This window comes from Acinonyx jubatus, chromosome C2 (genome assembly GCF_027475565.1).
Source record: "Acinonyx jubatus isolate Ajub_Pintada_27869175 chromosome C2, VMU_Ajub_asm_v1.0, whole genome shotgun sequence".
Classification (NCBI taxonomy): domain Eukaryota; kingdom Metazoa; phylum Chordata; class Mammalia; order Carnivora; family Felidae; genus Acinonyx; species Acinonyx jubatus.
Window position 1 is genome coordinate 22569721 of NC_069384.1, and position 21137 is coordinate 22590857.

A 21137-nucleotide genomic window follows, 5' to 3' on the forward strand; every position below is an offset into this window, starting at 1 on the left:
CTCTATATCATTTCTCTGGATTGCCAAAAGATATTTTATAAATTTGATTTTCAATTTGTATATATAAAATAAGTAAATAAAAACAGCATAACTATTACCAAAAGTGATACAAGGTCTTAAAAAATGCCATCATTTGGGGTGCCTGGGTAGCTCAGTTGGTTAGGTGTCAGACTCTTGGTTTCAGCTCAGGTCATGATCTCACGGGTTCGTGGTCGGAGCCCTGCTCCACGCTGACAGTGAAGGACCTGCTTGGGATTCTCTCTCCCTCTCTGTCTCTGCTTCTTCCCTGCTTGTGCACTCTCTCTCTCTCTCAAAATAAATAAACTTTAAAAAAAATGTCATCATGAGGAGAAAATGAGGTAAATAAGTGTGATATATCATATGTATAATATATATGATACATACATATATATATCATATATATGAATACAATTCTTGCAAAGAATAAATAGCAAATAAACAGGTAAATGGCTATTTTGTCAATTTATGGAGTCAGCATGTTAAAAAATTACATAACGTGTTAGAGGGACAGAAAGTATATTTCAAATAAGGTGGTTTCAAATTTTTCTGCTATCACTGTTGGTAAGTCAAATGCACTTACATTTCAGAAATGTTTTGCAGACCTTGATTTAAATTAATGAAAGATTTAAAGGAGTTTCTCTTCAATATTGAGAAAAGAAATCCAAGCTTAATCCTACCCTCTTTCATACGTGTAAAATGACAGTTCCATCATATCATTAATTCACTCTCTTTTCTTTCTGTTTCACTTTCTTCTATACTTTGGAGTTTTATATCAGTAATTATGAAAAATAGCAATAATGAAAACCTACTAATTCATTTCTTAGTAATTTGAATGCATTCTATTGACAGGTCACCAATTTACATGGGAATGACAATTGCCAGAATGCTGTTGCAGTTACTTCTCTTTCTTAGATTCTAAATTATATGAAAGCAGCAACCTAATCTTCTGCTACACGAAGACAACTCTAAAGAGTAAAGAGTTAATAACAACCAGCATCTGGAGAATGTAAATGACTTCCATTTTCACAACACTGGATACAGGAGGGGGGATGTTAAAATTGCAATAAGAAAATTTACAGACTCGAAGTATGCCAAAAGTCCATGAAAGCAAACTTAAGATTATCAATAACCTAATATTTTGTGGCTTAATGAAAAACATCTTTAAATATTATACTTTCACTCTTTTCTCCCCTGACCTTATTTTTAGGCTGCCTGTGGTGGAGTTACCCTTTTAAAAATTAAACCATTTCTTGTATTCCTACAAGTTACTTGAGAAGCTGGAGTCCACGGTGAGATTTAATAATAGGCAAAAACTCTGAAAACACAAAGGTACTGAAAATCACTAGATATTGAGTTCCTGTTACCTTATCGCCTTCAGAAAACGTGATGCCATCTACGGCTCTTTTCCAAGTGATTTCTGGAATAGGCTCCCCTTCTGCTTCACATGTAAGCGTGACTTCACCGTTCTCATGTGTAGTCTCATTTTTAAGCTGTATTATGTGAGGCTGTACTGTAAAGAATATATACATTACTCAATCTGTATGGGAGGAAAATATTACCACTCAGACTTAAAAGCCATGGCAGGCATTTGAGTCCACATGAGCCCAGTACAAAATTATCAACTTTGTGGCAGTTCCCGCAGCTTGCTTTGCTTTAAAGGAGTGCCAAGAGACAGTTGAACGCACAGAAGAAAAAACTTTAAAAATAATTCTCATCGATTATCAGAAAAATAATTTGAAGTGGCTTAGAAACCAGCATACAAATTATGATTCCTTTCAAAATTTTGCAATTTAAAAGACACTTAATTATTTTTTTCCCTCTCTTAATGCAATAAAATTAAAATTTCCAGTTTAAAAGTCTCAGAGTATCTATGTTTCTGTGTGTGTGTGTGTGTGTGTGTGTGTGTCTATGTGTGACATCAGCTTATTCAGTGATTATCTCTTATGCTCTAAAAATGATTTCACCAAAGAAGGAAAATGATGACTATACCTTGAATATGTATGAAGTATAATTATGCATAATATTTAAAATATTTATGAAGTAAGTATATATACATGTTATTTTTTGATATTCCAATTGATTTATTTTATCTTAGTTTATTTTAACAATACTTTAGGTATTTTGGCTAATAATTTCTTTATAATTATGACTTCAAAAATGAGAAAAAATGTCTCCTAATTTAAATTATTTTTATATTAAAAGCTATGTCTATCCACAAATTTACATGACACCACAGAGCTTTATGATTGTAAAACCGTATTATCTGTACTTATATTTTGGTACACCACAAAGGGATAAAAGCTAGCACTTGTTATTTCAAAAAAAGTAACAGTTTATTTAATCTTTAAATGGAATTAATCATGTAATATAAATAAGTTGTTTTAATCTTAGAAAATTAGGTTCCTATTATAGGAAATATGGCATATATACTTTTTACTAACTCAGTGTTTACTCCCTTGACTTTAATGGATTTAGGTAGATTTCTACTACATATATATTTGATTTTGTGTCAAACATAATACAAATTTGTTCAGTGTTACTATACAAAAGTGATTACAACAGCAATGTAAAATACCATGCAGTATTTTCTATTTGAAAAGATGAAAGTATTAGAAACATTCTATTATTTATCTCTGTTCTCATTCACTGCCATCCTAATAAGAAAAAAACCCTAATATTTCATAAGAGCTCTTTGATGCAAATTGAGAATATCTACCTTTTGGGATTATCTCAGAAACTATCATCTGTAATTAATTAATTTATTTTTATACTGAGTCATATTTATTTAGTGTAGGTTTTAAAGAGAACAACCTTGTTAAGTGAGGAATAGTGCTATAACAAGATAAGGGCTTCCTATAATTTCTAACAGTTTTAAGTTTGTTTACTTTTTCCTCTGCATGAACCATTGTCCTTCTTACTCTTAAAGAATCTTCCTTCTTTCCTTTCCCTGCCCTTCGTTGTGAAATCATTTTGATAAGTGTTTTGAAAAATGGAGAAAACATATTAATTATTATTAGTGCATTTAATTTTTAGTATTATGGTTGTTAAAGACAATGATATATTCTAAATACACTAGAAAAACTGCTGTTCTTCGTACAAACATAAATGCAAGCTAAATCAATCATAATAATTTTAAAATCCTTACTAGTTATCTACTTTTTGTAAGTTCCCCAAAGAAGGCAATATGGCTCTTAGTAAATATGGAAGATATTCATATTTCCTTTTAAAAAAATGAAAAAAGGAGTATTTACTAATGGTTACACATAGACATTTCCTAATTACAGCTTTATAGAGGTATTGTTTTGAAGTATATTCAAAGTACAACTAATCTCAATATGTGTCACTTAAAGATTTATGAAGACCAACCCATATTATATATAAATTGTAACGGATCCCAATATGTGTAATTTAAATGAATTTTCTTCCATCTTCTGTTATGAGTCAGCCAACATTTTACAAGAATATACATGTATCGTTTCATGTAATTCTCAAAATAATTCTATCTGGTAGCTGCAATGCTAAAATATATTTCAGATGAGAAATGATATTTAATTTTGGAAAGTTAGTGACATATAAGTAACAGAGTACAATTTGACTCAGACCTCCCTCTAGACATCATAATTTTAACCACTATGCTATAATACTTACCAAAGACCTGGAGGAATGCCTGTTTTTCATCTTCTCCTGCTTTATTTGTGGCCCTGCAGATATAAGGACCCCCATCACTATTAATTATGTTCCTGACAGTGAGTTCTGTATTGCTTCCTTTTAATATGTATTTTTCATTTTCTTCAATGAACTTGCCATTCCTAAAGAAGAAAACAGAGGTTGATCTTCATAAATCTGACTTCATAACTCAGAAGGAGATTGTACTCAATTTTTTGATCACTCATTGTCAATCATTTCATGGCTATTGATAGACAAGGCTATATTCCAATCACAAGTGTACTTTTAGTAGCTCAGTGAAAACTCAATTACTAGGCATTAAAATTATACTTGAAAACTGCTTTGGATTTAGAGACAAGAGTAACTTTTGAGCTATGTTGAAATCATAACACTCTTTTTCGGCAAAAAAGCACATTCGTTCAATTTTTACCTTATTAGCAAAAAAAATTTTGTGTTGCTGATCTTAATTCTATATACACTTTTTATGTTGGTGAGTCAACACACATTTACTAGGTCCCTAGGACACATTTAAGATAGTTTCTATGGAAATATTCCTTAAAGAAGTTTCAAAGTAAATGCAATTTAAATACATTACCAATTTATATTGCAAATAAGTATTACCAATAAAGGGGTAAGATGAAACAATTATTTGCAAGTGCAGTTAGAGAAATTATGCTGAATATGATGACTTAATTCATTAATGAGAAGAAATCACTTTTCTTAGATATGTTCCCTCTTAGACATCAATAATTTTCAATATTTTCCAAGTTCTTTCTGAACTGAAATAGTCTTCACTCTCTTCCAATTCCAGTTTGTGCTGTCTGTTAAAACAATGTTTTTCAATTTTTGCCTGTAATACTTATAGTAAAAAATATTTTAAATATATTTAAATCTTAAGCAATTTCTACAGTTCCCCTTAATATGTGTGGAACCTTCTTGTAATGTATATTCCCTTCCATTCAAGTTTATTCTCCTTATTTACTCTTCCTCCTCCTTTGTTCTCTTTAGTTTTCCTTCTACATTTTTTTTGTATAATGGTATTTTGAATGATTGAATTGATTGCAAGGCCCATGGATGTAAAACGTTTAGGATCTGTCCTTAGAGGATGGGGTATCTATTTGTCTACACAAGTTTAAATTTAAAAACAAATATCTGAAAAAATTATTTAAAAAAATTCCTAGAATGAGATAAAATTTCTTCAACACACTAAATGATCATTCCAGTGAATTCTGGTTTCACTTACCCAAAAGCTAGGTATGGTGCATATCCTAATACAATACTTATCTTTCTATGACTCATTAGCATCTGTTTTTCCAGTTTCTACTGACATCTCTAAAGATATCATGAAATGTGCAAAAATATCGTAAGAGTGGGGTCCAAAAGTAGGGTTTGTAAAATACCAAAAGCAAATGTATACCTATATATATATATAGATACATAGATATCTCTCTATATATATGTAGATATATATGTTGCTGTATTTTTATATATTTTTATATTTTATGAATCTAAAACTAACAACAATGAAATATGATATTCCAGCATTTTCGTCCAGAATGTAATATATATAGCCTTCATAGTAATTAGTGATATAATATATTTCTTACACTAGCCAAGTAGAAATTACTAATTTGTATAACCATAACAAAACAACAGTAAGAATAATAATACATAGAAATTTAAGCAATCTGTGGTTTATAATACACTTTCCCTATAAATTCTACCTGATTAAAAGCTCACAATTAGCTCATAGATGTCTATTTTCACTCCCACCGTCATTCACAGATTAGAAAACAAAAATTTTAAGTATAATTTTCACACCCCTTAATTCACAGATGAAGACAACTAGGTTCACACAGTAATATAAGAAGCATAATAACTAAATTCTAGTGCTCTTTCTCATAAAGAGGGTTGTTTCTCTACCTCATGTGAAATATTGTGATAAATGTTTGAAGTACGGCAAATGAGTGAGACATGGCTACCTATCATGAAGAATTGATAATATGACTGGCAGTAACAGAGGATAAGGTAGATATCATTAATGAATTTATTCATAACTTCTTGTATGTTAAGTAGGGGAAAGAGGGATCTACTGTAGTAGGAGAAAAGGCAAAAGATGAGTGAAATACTTCTAATTTTCATGGGGAAAAATTATGATTTGGGCTTTGCAGTGGATGGGTAGATCTAGAAGAGATTTAGAGGAAATAAGTATATAAAGACTATGTTCCCTTCAAGAACTTAATTTAAAAATATCAGCAAGGGAACTAACCAAAGTAATAGTTTCTAAATTCCTCTCTCTTAACAAACTTGTGATATAGAATATACTTGTTATTATTCACAATCCACTTCTGGAGAATGCCATGTGTGCAAAAGACTTTCAAAGAATTCTGGTGGAATTATATAAGCTCATACTTGAAACTCAAACCACTTCTCTAAGTAATGCTTTTCTAGGCACAAGAAAATAGGTATGAGAATCACGGAATCCACCAGAAACTCCAACTCTACAAGAAACATAATGGCAATAAATTCATATCTTTCAGTACTCACTCTAAATGTCAATGGACTAAATGTTTAAATCAAAAGACATAAGGTAACAGAATGGTTAAGAAAACAAAATCCATCTCTGTGCTGTTCACAAGAGACCCACTTTAGACCTAAAGACACCTTCAGATTGAAAGTAAGGGGATGAGCACCATCTATCATGCTAATGGTCAACAAAAGAAAGCTGGAGTAGCCATACTTACAGACATTAAAAAAAGACTGTAACAAGAGATGAAGAGGGCATTATATCATAATTAAGGGCTCTATCCACCAAGAAGACCTAATAATTGTAAACATTTATGCTCCCAATGTGAAAGCTCCCATATATACAAATCAATTAAGCACAAACATAAACTCATTGATAGTAATACCATCAGCATCCTTTCTTGATAAAAACCCTCAAGAAAGTAGGGATAGAAGGATCATACCTCAAGATCATAAGAGCCATATATGAAAGACCCAATGCTAATATCATCCTCAATAGGGAAAAACTAAGAGTTTTCCCCCTAAAGTTAGGAACAAGACAGGGATATCCACTTTCATCACTGTTATTCAAAGTAGTATTGGAAGTCAGCCTCACCAATCAGACAATGCAAAGAAATAAAAAGCATCCAAACTGGCCAGGAGGAGGTCAAACTTTCACTCTTGGCAGATAACATGATATAGTATATGGAAAACCCAAAAGATTCCATCAAAAAAACGCTAAAACTGATCCATGAATTCAGCAAAACTGCAGGATATAAATCAATGCACAGAAATTGGTTGCATTCCTATACACCAACAATGAAGCAACAGAAAGAGAAATCAAGGGATCGATCCCATTTACAGTTGCACCAAAACCCATAAAATACCTAGGAATAAATCTAACCAAAGAGGTGAAAAATCTGTACACTGAAACTATAAAAAGCTTATGAAAGAAATTTAAGAAGACACACACAGAAAAGGAAAAAGATTCCATGCTTCTGGATAGGAAGAACAAATATTGTCAAAATGTCAATACTACCCAAAGCAATCCACATATTCAATACAATACCTATCAAAATAATACCAGCATTCTTCACAGTGCTAGAACAAACAATCCTAAAATTTGTATGGAACCAGAGAAGACACCAAATAGCCAAAGCAATCTTGAAAAAGAAAACCAAAGCAGGAGGCATCACAATCCCAGACTTCAAGCTATACTACAAAGCTGTAATCATCAAGACAGTATGGTACTGGCACAAAAACAGACATTCAGATCAATGGAACTGAATAGAGAACCCAGAAAGGGACCCACAAATTTATGGCCAGTTAATCTTTGACAAAGCAGGAAAGAATATCTAATGGAATAAAGACAGTCTCTTCAGCAAGTGGTGCTGGGAAAACTGGACAGCGACACGCAGAAGAATGAACCTGGACCACTTTCTTACACCATACACAAAAATAAACTCAAAATGGATGAAAGACCTCAATGTAAGACAGGAAGCCATCAAAATCCTTGAGGAGAAAGCAGGCAAAACCTTTCTGATGTTGGCCACAGCAACTTCTTACTCAACACGTCTCCAGTGGTAAGGGAAACAAAAGCAAAAATGAACTACTGGGACCTCATCAAAATAAAAAGCTTCTGTACAGCGAAGGAAACAACCAGCAAAACTAAAAGGCAACCGACAGAATGGGAGAAGATATTTGCAAATTACATATCAGATGAAGGGTTAGTATCCAAAATCTATAAAGAACTTATCAAACTCAACACCCAAAAAACAAATAATCCAGTGAAGAAATGGGCAAAAAACAGGAATAGACACTTCTCCAAGGAAGACATGCAGATGGCCAACCGACACATGAAAAAATGCTCACCATCACGCATCATCAGGGAAATACAAATCAAAACCACAATGAGATACAACCTCACACCTGTCAGAATGGCTAACATTAACAACTCAAGCAACAACAGATGTTAGCGAGGATGCGGAGAAAGAGGATCTCTTTTGCATTGTTGGTGGCAGTGCAAGCTGGTGCAGCCACTCTGGAGAACAGTATGGAGGTTCCTCAAGAAACTAAAAATAGAACTACCCTATGACCCAGCAATTGCACTACTAGGCATTTATCCACGGATACAGGTGTGCTGTTTCGAAGGGACACATGCACCCCCATGCTTATAGCAGCACTATCAACAAAAGCCAAAGTATGGAAAGAGCCGAAATGTCCATTGCCATTGGTGGATGAATGGATAAAGAAGATGTAGTGTGTGTGTGTGTGTGTGTGTGTGTGTGTGTGTGTGTGTGTATATGTGTATATATATATATATATATATATATATATATATATACACATACAATGGAGTATTACTTGGCAATCAAAAAGAATGAAATCTTGCCAATCTCAACAGCATGGATGGAACTAGAGGGTATTATGCTAAGCGAAATTAGTCAGAGAAAAACAAATATCATATGACTTCACTCATATGAGGACGTTAAGATACAAAACAGATGAACATAAAGGAAGGGAAGCAAATCAATATAAAAACAGTGATGGGGACAAAACATAAGAGACTCTTAAATATGGAGAACAAACAGAGGGTTACTGGAGGGGTTGTGGGAGAGGCAGGATGGGCTAAATGGGTAAGGGACATTAAGGAATCTACCCCTGAAATCATTGTTGCACTCTATGGTAACTAACTTGGATGTAGATTAAAGAGAGAGAGAGACAGAGAGAGGAAAGAGAGAGAGAATGAATCATGGAATTATGGAATTAGTGGAAATGATAAAGAAAGGAGGATAATTCCACTTTCAATCACAATGGAGTAACAGGGAACCATATATACCCTCTCATTGTAAACAGCAAACAACACTAGACACAGATTAAATAATAGTTTTCAAGTAGCTCAAGACAGTGACCTCAGAAGACCACCATATCCTGGTACTTGAAGAGTGTTTCCAGGCTGCGGCTCACAGAAGGAGAGCCCAAACACAGCTAGGGAGAGTTCTCAGTAGGAAGTGGTTAAAGTAGCTAGAATTTGTGGATCAGTGAATGTAAGAAAAAAGAGCTACACAAGAAAGATAGTAGAGAGATCTGCAATGTGTTCCTAACCAATTTTTAACTGAATACTTATCAGTAATTGCATGCCAGTAAGACCTTCCAAAGAAAGGGAAATAACCATTGGAAAAGATAAAGCACAACAATCCCAGAACCAGGAATAATTTGCATCTCAACCATCCAGAGTAGAGAAATTTCCTAAAATGCAGGACATTAAGTCACCCCTTTTAGAAGAATATTGCCTCAAGCACAGAAGCATATTAATCCCAGGTTGTAGTTGCACTAAAAGAGCCTAAACACAATCTTCAAAACATCAAATTTTTCACAAGCTATTTCTGTATCTAAAAACAAAGTAAGAAAATACAAAAACAATCACCACTCCAAAACATAAAATCCTTAATATCTGCACCCAATCAAAAATTACCAGGATAGTATATAACTGGGAAAATATGACGCATAACAAAGAGAAAATTCAATCAATTAAAAAGATCCAGAAATGACATAGATTATCAAGTTAGGAGAAAATACTGTTAAAATAACAGTTTCTCATTGAGAAGTGAAGGTTTTATACCCTATATCAGGCACCCCCAAACCTTGGGACCTACACTGTAGAAATGAACACCCAAAAACAGCTGACTCTGCAAAGCAAAAGGGCTTACATCCAGGACATCCAAAAGGCTATGGAAAATGAAAAGTTTGCTTTTAAAAAAAGTCTTACCCAGACTTACTCATGCCAGGAATCTACAAAAAATGCAATTTTGAAAGCACCTTTCTATATGCAATGGAGATTCATTAGCTAATGTTCAAGAATGTGCTGGAGACACAGGGACCTTGTAGGACGATGCTGGTCGGCACCATTTTTAAATTCTCACTCAACATTTCTAGTGTTGTAGGGCTTCTCCACCCCTGTGCTCTCCCACAGTCCTACTGCAGCTGCCTGGCTTGCCCTGCCCATGAGCTCTGCCAGTCTTATTATTTCCAGTTGGCTCACTCCTGTTCTGGGCTCCCTCCAGGCTCCCTCACAGCCTCTCTGAAGCCAACAGGCTCACTCTTCCCACATGCTGTGTATCCCTGGGCCCTGCAATAGCAAGCTTCCCATTCCACCCATGGGTTCTACCTTATTAAAAATAAATCATGCTACATAGATAAGCACAAATGTGTAAGAGTCAACCAAGAACTCAGGCAAGGTTGAATCATAGTTCCATCATGTGCACAAGGGCACTCCTCTAGAATGGGAGAGGTAGCTGTTCCATGAATACACAGAAAAAAAAATATGGAGAAAAGGAAAATTAGAAAGCAAGAATACACTCCAAAAGAAAAAACAAGACAAAACCCAGAAAAGAAAAAAAAAAATCCTTGATAAAAGGGAGATAAGTAATTTACCTGACAAAGAGTTCAAAGTAATGGTCATAAACATGTTCACTGAATTGGAAGAAGGATAGATGAACACAGTGAGAACTTCAAACAAAGAGACAGAAAATGTAAGAAAGTGTCAAACAGAAGTCACAATACTGAAGAATACAATAACTGAACTAAAAAAAATACAGTAAACTAAACTAAAGAATTTCAACAGCAGTTTAGATGAGGCAGAAGAACACATCAGCAACCTGGAAGACAGGCAGTGGAACTCACCCAAAGAGAACAACTGAAAAAACAACAATAAAAAGGGAATTTTAAAAAGTGAAGATAGTTTGTGGGAACTATGGGACAACATCAAGTGGCATAACATTCACATTATAGAGTCCCAGAAGGAGAAGAGAAAGAGAAATGGATACTTTAAGAAATAATGGCTGAAAATTTAACCAACCTAGGGAAGGAAAGAGACATCCAGGCCCAGAAAGAACAGAGAGTTCCAAAGAAGATGAAACCAAAGAGATCCACATCATGACACATTATAATTAAAATGTTAACAGTTAAAGAAAAAAGAGAAAATCTTAAAGTTTGCAAGAGAACAACATGATACATATAAAGACTATCATAAAAGTACCTATAAGACTATCAGTTGATTTTTCAGCATAAACTCTTCAGGCCAAAAGAAAGTGGCATGATATATTCAAAGTGCTGAAAGGAAAGATTGCCAACCAAGAATATTCTACCCAGCAAGGCTATCATTCAAAATAAAGGAGAGATAGTTTTCCAGACAACCAAAAGTTAAGTGATTTCATACCATTAGACCAGCCTTACAAGAAATGTTGAAGGTACTTCTTCAAGCTGAAAATAAAAGGTACTAACTAGTAACAAGAAAATATATGAAACTAAATATCTGATTGGAAAAGCCAAATTTACAGTAAATATAGTGGATTAACCACTTAAAAATTTACAAGGAAGGTTAAAAAACAAATGTAAAATCAACTATAATTATAATAATTTGTTAAGGTATACACACACACAAAAGATGTAATATATAACATCAGAAACATAAAACATGTGGTGGGGGAATAAAAATATAGAGTCTTTAATATGTATTCAAAATTATGTTGCTATCAACTTAGAATAAAATGCTACACTGTCTGTTATATGGGAACCCTAGTAGACACACAAAGGATAATGGGAAAGTAATCTAAACACAACACTATAAAGAAGTATCAAACCACAAGGGAAGAGAGCAAGAGAAAAAGAAAGGAACAGAGAGGAACTACAAACCATTCAGAAAACAATGAAAAAAAATGGCAATAAGTACATACCTATCAATAATTACTTTAAATGCAAATGGACTAAATTCTCCAATCAAAAGATAAGTGACTAAATGGAAAAAGACAAGACCTATTGATGTGTTGTCTATAAGAGACTCACTTCAGATCTAAGGACACAGAGATTTAAAGTGAAGGGATAGAGGGATGCCTGGATGGCTCAGTTGCTTAAGTATCTGACTTTTGATTTAGGCTCATGTCATGATCTCAGGGTCATGAGAGATTGAACCCAGCATCAGGCTCCATGCTGAACATGGAACCTGCTTAAAAATTATCTCTCTCCCTCTGCCCCTCTCTTCAACTCACATGTGCTCTCTCTCTCTTTCTAAAATAAAATAATAATTAAAAAACAAAGTGAAGGGATAGGAAAAGATATTCCATGCAAATGAAAATGAAAACAAAGCTATACTATATCAGACAAAATGATGAGTTTAAAACAAGTACTACACATGTAACAAGTAAGGCATTATGTAATGGTAATGGGGTCATTACAAAATGAGGATATAACATTTGTAAATAATTATGTGCCCAATATAGGAATATCTAAATATATAAAGCAGGTATTAAGAGACCTAAAGGTAAAAATTGACAGCAAGACAGTAAGAGTAGAGGACTTTAATACCCCATTTACACCAACAGATCTATCATCCAGACATAAAATCAGTAAGAAACATTGGCCTTAAACAACACATTAGTCCAGATGGACTTAATAGATATAAACAGAACAGTCCATTTAAAAGTAGTAGAATACATGTTCTTCTCAAGTGACATGGAACATTCTCTAGGATAAATGGCATTAGGCTACATACAAGTCTCAAAAAATTTAAGACGATATTTCACATACCAAGCATCTTTTCTAACCACAATGGTATGACACTAGAAATCAGTTACAAGAAAAAAAAAACTGGAAAAATCCCATAAAAAGGAAGCAAATCTTGCCATTTTTCACAACACAAATGGACCTTAAATGTGTTATGCTAAGTGATACAAGTCAGACAGAGAAATATAAATACCATATGATTTCACTTACATGTGGAAGCTGAAAAATAAAACAAGTGAACAAATAAAACAAAACTATCTCCTGGATACAGAGAATGGATTGGTAGATATCAGAGGGGAAAGGAATTAGAGGGTGGGTGAGATGGGTGAAGGGAATCAATTGCATGGTGACAGATGGTAACTAGACTCACTACGGTGATCACTTTGAAATTTATATGAAAATCAAATTATGATTTACACCTGAAACTAATAATGCTATATACCAATTTGCCTTGGAAATAAAGTACTCCATCAAATGTGTAGAGATAAAAAATAGAAGGATTAAAAATACTCTGGTGGATCTGAAAGTAGATTAAACATTACAAAAGAAAAATAATCAACAATTTGAAAATATATCAATATAATTTAGTGAACTTGAAGACATAAAAATTTGCAAAAACAAAAAAAGGGCTGAAAGTTCTATCTGATATTGTTTTATTCCGAAACAAATTCCTTTAATAATTTTATAATATTGGTATGGTGTTGATAAATGTATAAACACATACCGGAGCTTCAAAAGACATGAAACAAAACAGAGAGAACTGAGCACAGAAAAACAGACAATGCTTGTAAAATCATTAAGGATATAGAAGATGTGAACAATATTAATCAACCAGCTGTCCTATTTGATATTTAGAGACTACTCCATACAACAGTGGAATATATATTCTTTTCAAGTACACAAAGAACATTTAAAAATTTAGATTATAAAATGAGACCCAATAAATTTAAGCAAATTGATATTATACAAAGTATGTTTTATGACAATTAAGAAATTCAATTAGAAACTAGTAGCAGAAATATATATGAAATATACTCAAATATTTGGAAACAAATTAACAACATTCTAAATAACCAATGTCAAAAATAACATTACAAGAACAGGTTTGAAGGAGCACTTGCACCTCAATGTTTACAGCAGCCTTATCAATAATGGCCAAATTTCGGAAAGAGCCCAAATGTCCACTGACTGATGAATGGATAAAGAAGTTGTGGTATATATGTAAAATGGAATATTACTCAGCCATCAAATAAATGCAATCTTGCCATTTGCAATGACATGGATGGAGCTCGAGTGTATTATGCTAAGTAGAATAAGCCATTACAGAAAGAAATACCATATGATTTCACTCGTATGTGGAATTAAAGAAATGAAACAGAGGGACATATAGGAAAGGAAAAAAACAAAAACAAAAAAAGGGGGGCGGAAACAAACCATTAAGAGACTCTAACGACAGAGAACAAACAGGGTGGTTAGAGGGAGGTGGGTGGGGATGGGCTAAATGGGTGTGATGGGTATTAAGGTGTGCACATGTGATGAGCACTGGGTGTTATGTGTAGTGATGAATCACTAAATTCTACACCTGAAACCAATTTGACACTATATGTTAACTAACTAGAATTTAAATAAAAATTTTGAAAAGTAAAAAAAGTATAGCAAGGGAATACTGTAAATGACTTAAAGCTAGTAAAAACAACTGGAATGAAATGGACACATTGCTGAAAAGATATACATCACAAGAGACCACTAAAGACAAAGGTATTACTGGGATAGACCCAGATCTGTGAAATAACTTGAATTTGTAGTTAAACCTCTACACAAGGAAAGTTCTAACACAGGTGGTTTCACTGTAAATTTTCCCAAATATTTAAGTAAAAAATAGTTAGTATTATATACAAACTCTATCAGAAAACCAAAGAGGAAACACTTCCCTAACTCATTCTACGAATTCAGTGTTTCCCTGATCCCACACAAGTCAAGAATAAGAACACAATAAAACAATATCTCTCATAACCGTGAATGTGGCAATTTTCACAAATTATCTGCACAGTAACTCCAGCAATACATAAAAAGGACAATATAGCATAATCAAGTGGGTGTAATCCAAGGAATGCAAAATTATTTTAACATTTGGAAATCAATGGAATTCACTGATCTACTTGGGTTAATGCTAAAAATCCATATGGTATTTTCAACAGATGTAGAAGAACCATTTGAATGGCACAAGGGGAGAGATATTTTAGAGTAGCTGCCCCTTTTCCCACTTTAGCTTTCACGTCACCAAGTGTTCCTGATTATCTTTGTGAAAACTTCTTATTTTCCCCCACTGTTTGGTCCTCAACTATTTCCCTTATTGGCTGCACTTATTTCCTTTGGATATAGTATCTCTGTGCAACAGGTAGTCTGGATCCTTCTCGCTGGGCTGCTTCCCTACATTACTTAATGTTTATAGGATTTTAAAACTTTTTTTAGCAAGGATTACATGCTTATAGCCCTACATAAATATGTCAAAATAAAAACTTCCAATACTAATTTTCACTCTGTCAATGTCACTACCATATACTTCCATTCGCCCATTATATATTAAATATCCAGAGAATAGAACAATTATTATTTACACCATTATAGACATTAAACTAATGTCATGTGAAGATATAAAGATTAAAAAATGTAGATTTAAATGATTCATTATGTTAGCCTCAGAATCTGATCTTTCTAGCCTGTATGATAATTATGTTTCCACTTAAATATGAGAATTTTGAACAAATGTTGAACTTTAAGACAGAAATTTAAACAGAAGGAAGTCTCTCTGGAAAGATATAATGATGAGAATGAGATTCTAGAACAATATTTGTTCATTGTAATGAATGGTCCAAGAGCTTTTCTGTGCTGCAATTAGATGTAATATTGACTCTTTAAGATACACACTAGAAACCAGAAGTCTCTGAGATACATGATTATTATCTGGGGTGAATATGTTAATGTTTGATGTGTAATCCTTTTAAAAATACCGACATTATGTTACAAAGGAATCAGTTTGCAAAGAACATCTAAAAACACCTATTTAAAGAAATATCTCGTTTATTGCTACCTGCTATATTAAATGGATAAAGGTTTGGAACTTGCAGAATATCAGTAAATGTCCAGGAAGTGACAGAATAAAATAAAATTGGATTTCAATTCTTCTTTAACAGTTTTTTTTTAAACCTAATCCTTACAATTGGCCCTTTTTTGACAATGTGGAATATATTTTTACTTATTGTTTTCTTGTGATTATTCTTACACTATTTGGTTTGTGAAGTGTAGAAGAGATTATATAAATATTTGTAGCTATGCTTAAGTAGTAACCCGAATTAATAACTAGTATGAATTTATAAAATTGTCCATCTGTAAAGTTTCATTGTCTCCCTTTTAACAGTTAAAGCCACAACCTAAAAGAATGACAACGTTGATATCTGTTTGATGTTAATAAAAATGAAGTAACATTTAATAATTCTAAAAATATATATATATATAAGTAAACTGTTAAAGAATGGACTTAGGATAGAGTGTTTATTCATTTGATCAAGTAAGCTTTTTAAAAATGACATTAAATTTATGAAACTTTAACTGCACATAATTAGCTTTTTTTCTGAATAACACAGTCCATAAAGAAAATATATAATTGAATTGAATAAAATACACTTTTATATACATACAACAATGGTACCATTAATGCTAGCATTCCTATTTCCATTTAGTCTCTAGCAGTAACATTAATGTGGCTGAATCAGTCATAGGCGTCCTGGGCCCATTTTGGGCGGAAACCTGCATTCTAGAAAGAATAACCAGTGCAATGGGTGTAGTCTTTGACTTGGGTTAAATCACTCTGTTAATCTCTTTTACAATTTAACTAAAAACAAAACTGTCATAAACTTCAAATGAAACTCCAAAGAATGCTCTTATTCTTGATAAAATAAGATCAGAAATATTTTTCCATGAGATTGATCCTGGACACAAGCCAGAAGGATATGTATCTGTAACCTACCTGTACCAGGAGATAGAGGGCTCGGGAGAGCCAGAGGCCCTGCAGGATAATGCCATCTCTTCTCCTCTCTCTGCTGTGGCATTAAAGGATTTCTGAGGCATTGTGATCGCTGGCGGCACTGAAAAAAGAGATGAACACAGATTAAATAGAGATGAAAAACATTTTATAAACACCATTGGGACTTTCTTACAGGTACTTTTTGTTGTTGTTAATTTTAAGCTTTAAAACTTTATTGTTTACGTCTGTATTTATATCAACAGGACTGACTTGGTTGCACAGTAAAATAACTTTAAGACCACTGATCTGCGTGCCATTTACAATAATGAGATAATTCGTTCTAAATGCTATTGTACCATTTTTAATCTATCAAACTAAACAAGAAAGTAGACATTTTAACCAATTTATATGTATACTTTTATGAAATATTTCTCAGAAAAAGACAGACAATACTATCCTGACTTACATCAATACTGAGATCTACTTGGAGCATAAATGGATTTCCTATTTGAGTTCTCATCGGTATATGTAATTCTATAAGCAATTATTCACCGCTTCAAGACAGGGCTTTCAAATTAGGTGTCAAACCATAATGTTCTTTCTGATTAACTGCACTTAATTTCTTCACACAACTACAGAACATTTTATGAAGAGAAACTGCTCAAGACATAGAGAGTATGAAATAGATTTTCATGAACAATTCAATTTTAAAAATTAAGCTTCCCCAATTTCTAACTAATTACATTGCAAAAACTGTATATGCTGCACATTTTGGACATGTTGAAGCTGTTACTAAAATGTACTGTTTGCAATAAACAAATCAATAGCATCCATAATAGAAACTAAATTTCAAAGTACAGCATAAATTTTGATTTAATGCACTTTTATGATTTTCAATTAAATGACAAAATGATGCTCTTAAAATTAATTATATTAGTAGAATTGTCTTTTACATATTTAGAAGTGTGATAACAACTGGGGTGCCTGGGTAGCTCAGTTGGTTAGGCATCTGACATTGACTCAGGTCAAGATCTCACATTTGTGGGTTCGAGCCCCACAACAGGGTCTGTGCTGACAGCCCAGAGCCTAGAGTCTGCTTCAGATTCTGTGTCTCCCTCTCTCTCTCTGCCCTTCCCCTACGCACACTCTGTTGTTCAAAAATAAATAAACATTAAAAAAAAGTGTGATAATAACTAAATATCTCTACAATAGCATTCAGGTCAGCATTCATGCTGTATTGTTGATGCTGATGGTGCAGATAGGAGCTGATATGTATCTTAGCAATTAAGCACAATAAATCAAGTTTCTGCCTTTATGAATTTAAATACAAGGTACATGATCTGACATGCTGTCTCTAAAATAACATAATAATTACACATATTACAATAGGATGGACTTTTTTTTCAGACATTAACTCTGCATTTTAAATACACTGAAATTTGACTTTCTGTATCTAGTTTTCCTTCTTTTGTAATTATGGAAAAGAACACTTTAATCAAAATGTATTGCCTTTCCTTTTCTTATGATAAACATAGGTGCAAGAACACTGTCACTATTTTTATTACAACAATAAATATTTTAACCATTAAATAATTACACGAAAATGTACTTCTTAATAGAAATCCTCTCTAGAGCAAAGTATTTGTGTAAATAGAAACGCCTCCAATCGGAGAATCACATGCTCCAGTTCTTGTCCTATGACTGTTACTCGCTTAAACAAACTCTTTGTTCCTTATCATAATTCTCTTTTCTATAAACTGAACTGCAAGATGATCTGCAAGAACTGACAAATCTCAATGTTTCCATGTTATGATACAGTAGCTCTACTAATGAAATGGGTGTTCTTACTTAGAGTGTGCACTTGTAGAACAATATTAGTATTGCATATTTATATAGTAGTAATTTGAAGAGTAATTCCGGAGCTATTCTGAAGGATAATAGCCTCAAAACCTGCAGAAGTTTTCACTAGTTCTGATGCCAAGATGTGCAGGGAATTTGTTAGCCACTGTGTTAGACTACAGAGCACTTTTACATATATTATCTTTGGTTCAGAATTTGCTATTGAGTTGGATTAAACAATTTTAAAAGGGATTACAATTATATTTCATCCAAATTTCTTGTCTCATAAGACCCATATGTAGTATGTTTTTTCTACTCTATTTTACCTTCTTAAAAATACTTTTTTTGTATTTGACTATATCTGAAATATCTAGTTCTAATAACTTTACAAAGATTTATATTGTGTATATTATGTAGTCAATCCTTTCTGATAAATTTCGGTTTTCATTCTTCAGCTTCAAGACACATGAGAACGTGTAGGGAAGTGGCTCCAGAACTCACTTATACAAAGGTTTTGGCCCACCTTCATGTTACAATTAATTCCCTTTGCTGGCTGCAGAGGCACCAAAGATACCTCTAATTTGATGGCTTAATTCACTTGCATCAACAATGACATCCAGCGGTTCCATTTGCCTTCTGTGTCTTGCAGTCTTCCTCTATGCACTGTCCCTAAATATGTCTCAGAAGATGAAGAACATTGTACTAAGCATGGAATACTCACGTGATTCAAGTTGATCAGAACAACAATCCCTCCAAATTTATTCAGGATAAGGAAAACAACTTCCCAATCCCCAATCACCACCACTGTCAGGAAAGCTACTCTTTTATAACGCATTGATTAATCAGATCTGGCCAAAATGTATGTCATCAAATAAATTCACATGTATGTCCTCTCTCTGGCAGAGGACTACTAACATGAAGACTCATGGTCCTTTCTTAGTTACTTTTCCTTGCTTGCACTCTTAAGGCTGTGTGGCATTCAGAAATTAGCGTAAGGGAGGATTTGGAAAAGATGGTAGAATAGTCAGCACCAGGCATCTATCTCCCTACCTAGGCAGCAATTGCACAGACAGAATCTGTTTAATGTAACTATCTTGGATCTCTGGAGTCTATGGTAGGCTTGCAGCTTCCACAGGGAGGCATGGAAGGTAAGTTGTAAGCAATACCTCAAACAGGTATAGCCACCTTCATAGCAGCATTATTCACAATATTTAAGGAGTGGAAGCAATACAAATATCCGTAAATGAATAAATGGATAAGCAAAATGTGTTATATGCACAGAATGGAATACTATTCATAAAGTTAAGGGGAGCCTGGGTGGCTCAGTTGGTTGAACATCTGACTCTTGATTTTGGCTCAAGTCATGATCTCAGGGTCATGGGATCTAGCCCTGTTCTGGGCTCTGTGCTGAGTGTGCAGACTGCTTAAGATTCTCTCTCTCTCTCTCTCTCTCTCTCTCTCTCTCTCTCTTTCTCTGCTCCTCTCCTCCACTTGCCATTTCTCTCTCTAAAATTAAAAAAAAAAAGAAAAAATTTAAAAAAGTTAATTCTGACATATACTTCACATGGATGAACCTTTAGGATGCTATGCTAAGTGAAATACCAGTCACAGAAAGACAAATACTCTATGAATCCACTTATGTACTTGGAATAGTCAAAATTATAGAGACAGAACTTGAAATGGTGGTTGCTAGGAGCTCTTGGGAGGGGGGAATAACAGGGAAAATATGGAGAGGACAGGAGGTGAAAGAAGGGAATAGGAAGTTATTGTTAAATGGGTACAGAGATTCAGTCTTACAAGAGGAAAAGAATTACAGAGATGGATGGTGCTGGATAGTGCACATTATGAACATATTTAATGCCACATAACTTATACTTTAAATGGGTTAAGATCATAAATTTTATGTTATGTGATTTTTACAAAAATGAAAAATAAGAGAAGGGGGAAAAAAGTCACATAAGCTATCTTAGTCCTTGGCCAAGAGAAGAAATAGTCCATGTTCATGCTTAAGTACCTGGTATTTTTTAATGTTTATTCATTTTTGAGGGAGACAGAGACAGAATGTGAGTGGCTTAGGGGCAGAGAGCCAGGGAGACACAAAATCCAAAGCAGGCTCCAGGCTCCGAGCTGTCAGCACAGAGCCTGAAGTGGGGCTCTAACCCATGAGCCATGAGATCATGACCTGAGCCAAAGTTGGATGCTCAACCAACTGAGCCACCCAAGCACCCCTAAAGTATCTGGTATTTTTAACATTCTATATTGTTGGTCTCAGTGTATATGGAACATAACTTAATTTCTTTCCTCAGGTTTTTCCATGAGTTCATTAACACATGGCTCTTTCTACTTTATATAAGCACTGAAGAGAGAAAAATGAACCAACCAAGAAGCCACCTATGCAAACTTGATTCATATTATTCAGGGATGCTAGAAAATTGTATTTTTTTAAGTTTTATTCTAAGACTCCTTCTTTGATATGGAAGCAAGTATCCTCATTCTGCAACTTACCTCTTCAGCAATTTTT

At 33.7% G+C, this 21137-nt stretch overlaps 1 protein-coding gene across 4 annotated transcripts in view; it reads right to left on the reverse strand.

Annotated features, from left to right (window-relative positions):
* NCAM2 (neural cell adhesion molecule 2) overlaps positions 1–21137 on the reverse strand; it is a 517977-nt gene that overhangs the window by 169957 nt on the left and 326883 nt on the right. For all 4 annotated transcript variants that reach the window (XM_027041783.2, XM_053220659.1, XM_053220660.1 and 1 more), the window contains 3 exons: positions 16781–16898; positions 3670–3830; positions 1386–1531 (listed from right to left, as the gene is read on the reverse strand). In XM_027041783.2, the coding sequence (XP_026897584.1) occupies positions 1386–1531; positions 3670–3830; positions 16781–16898 (425 nt within the window). The remainder of the gene's footprint in view (positions 1–1385; positions 1532–3669; positions 3831–16780; positions 16899–21137) is intronic.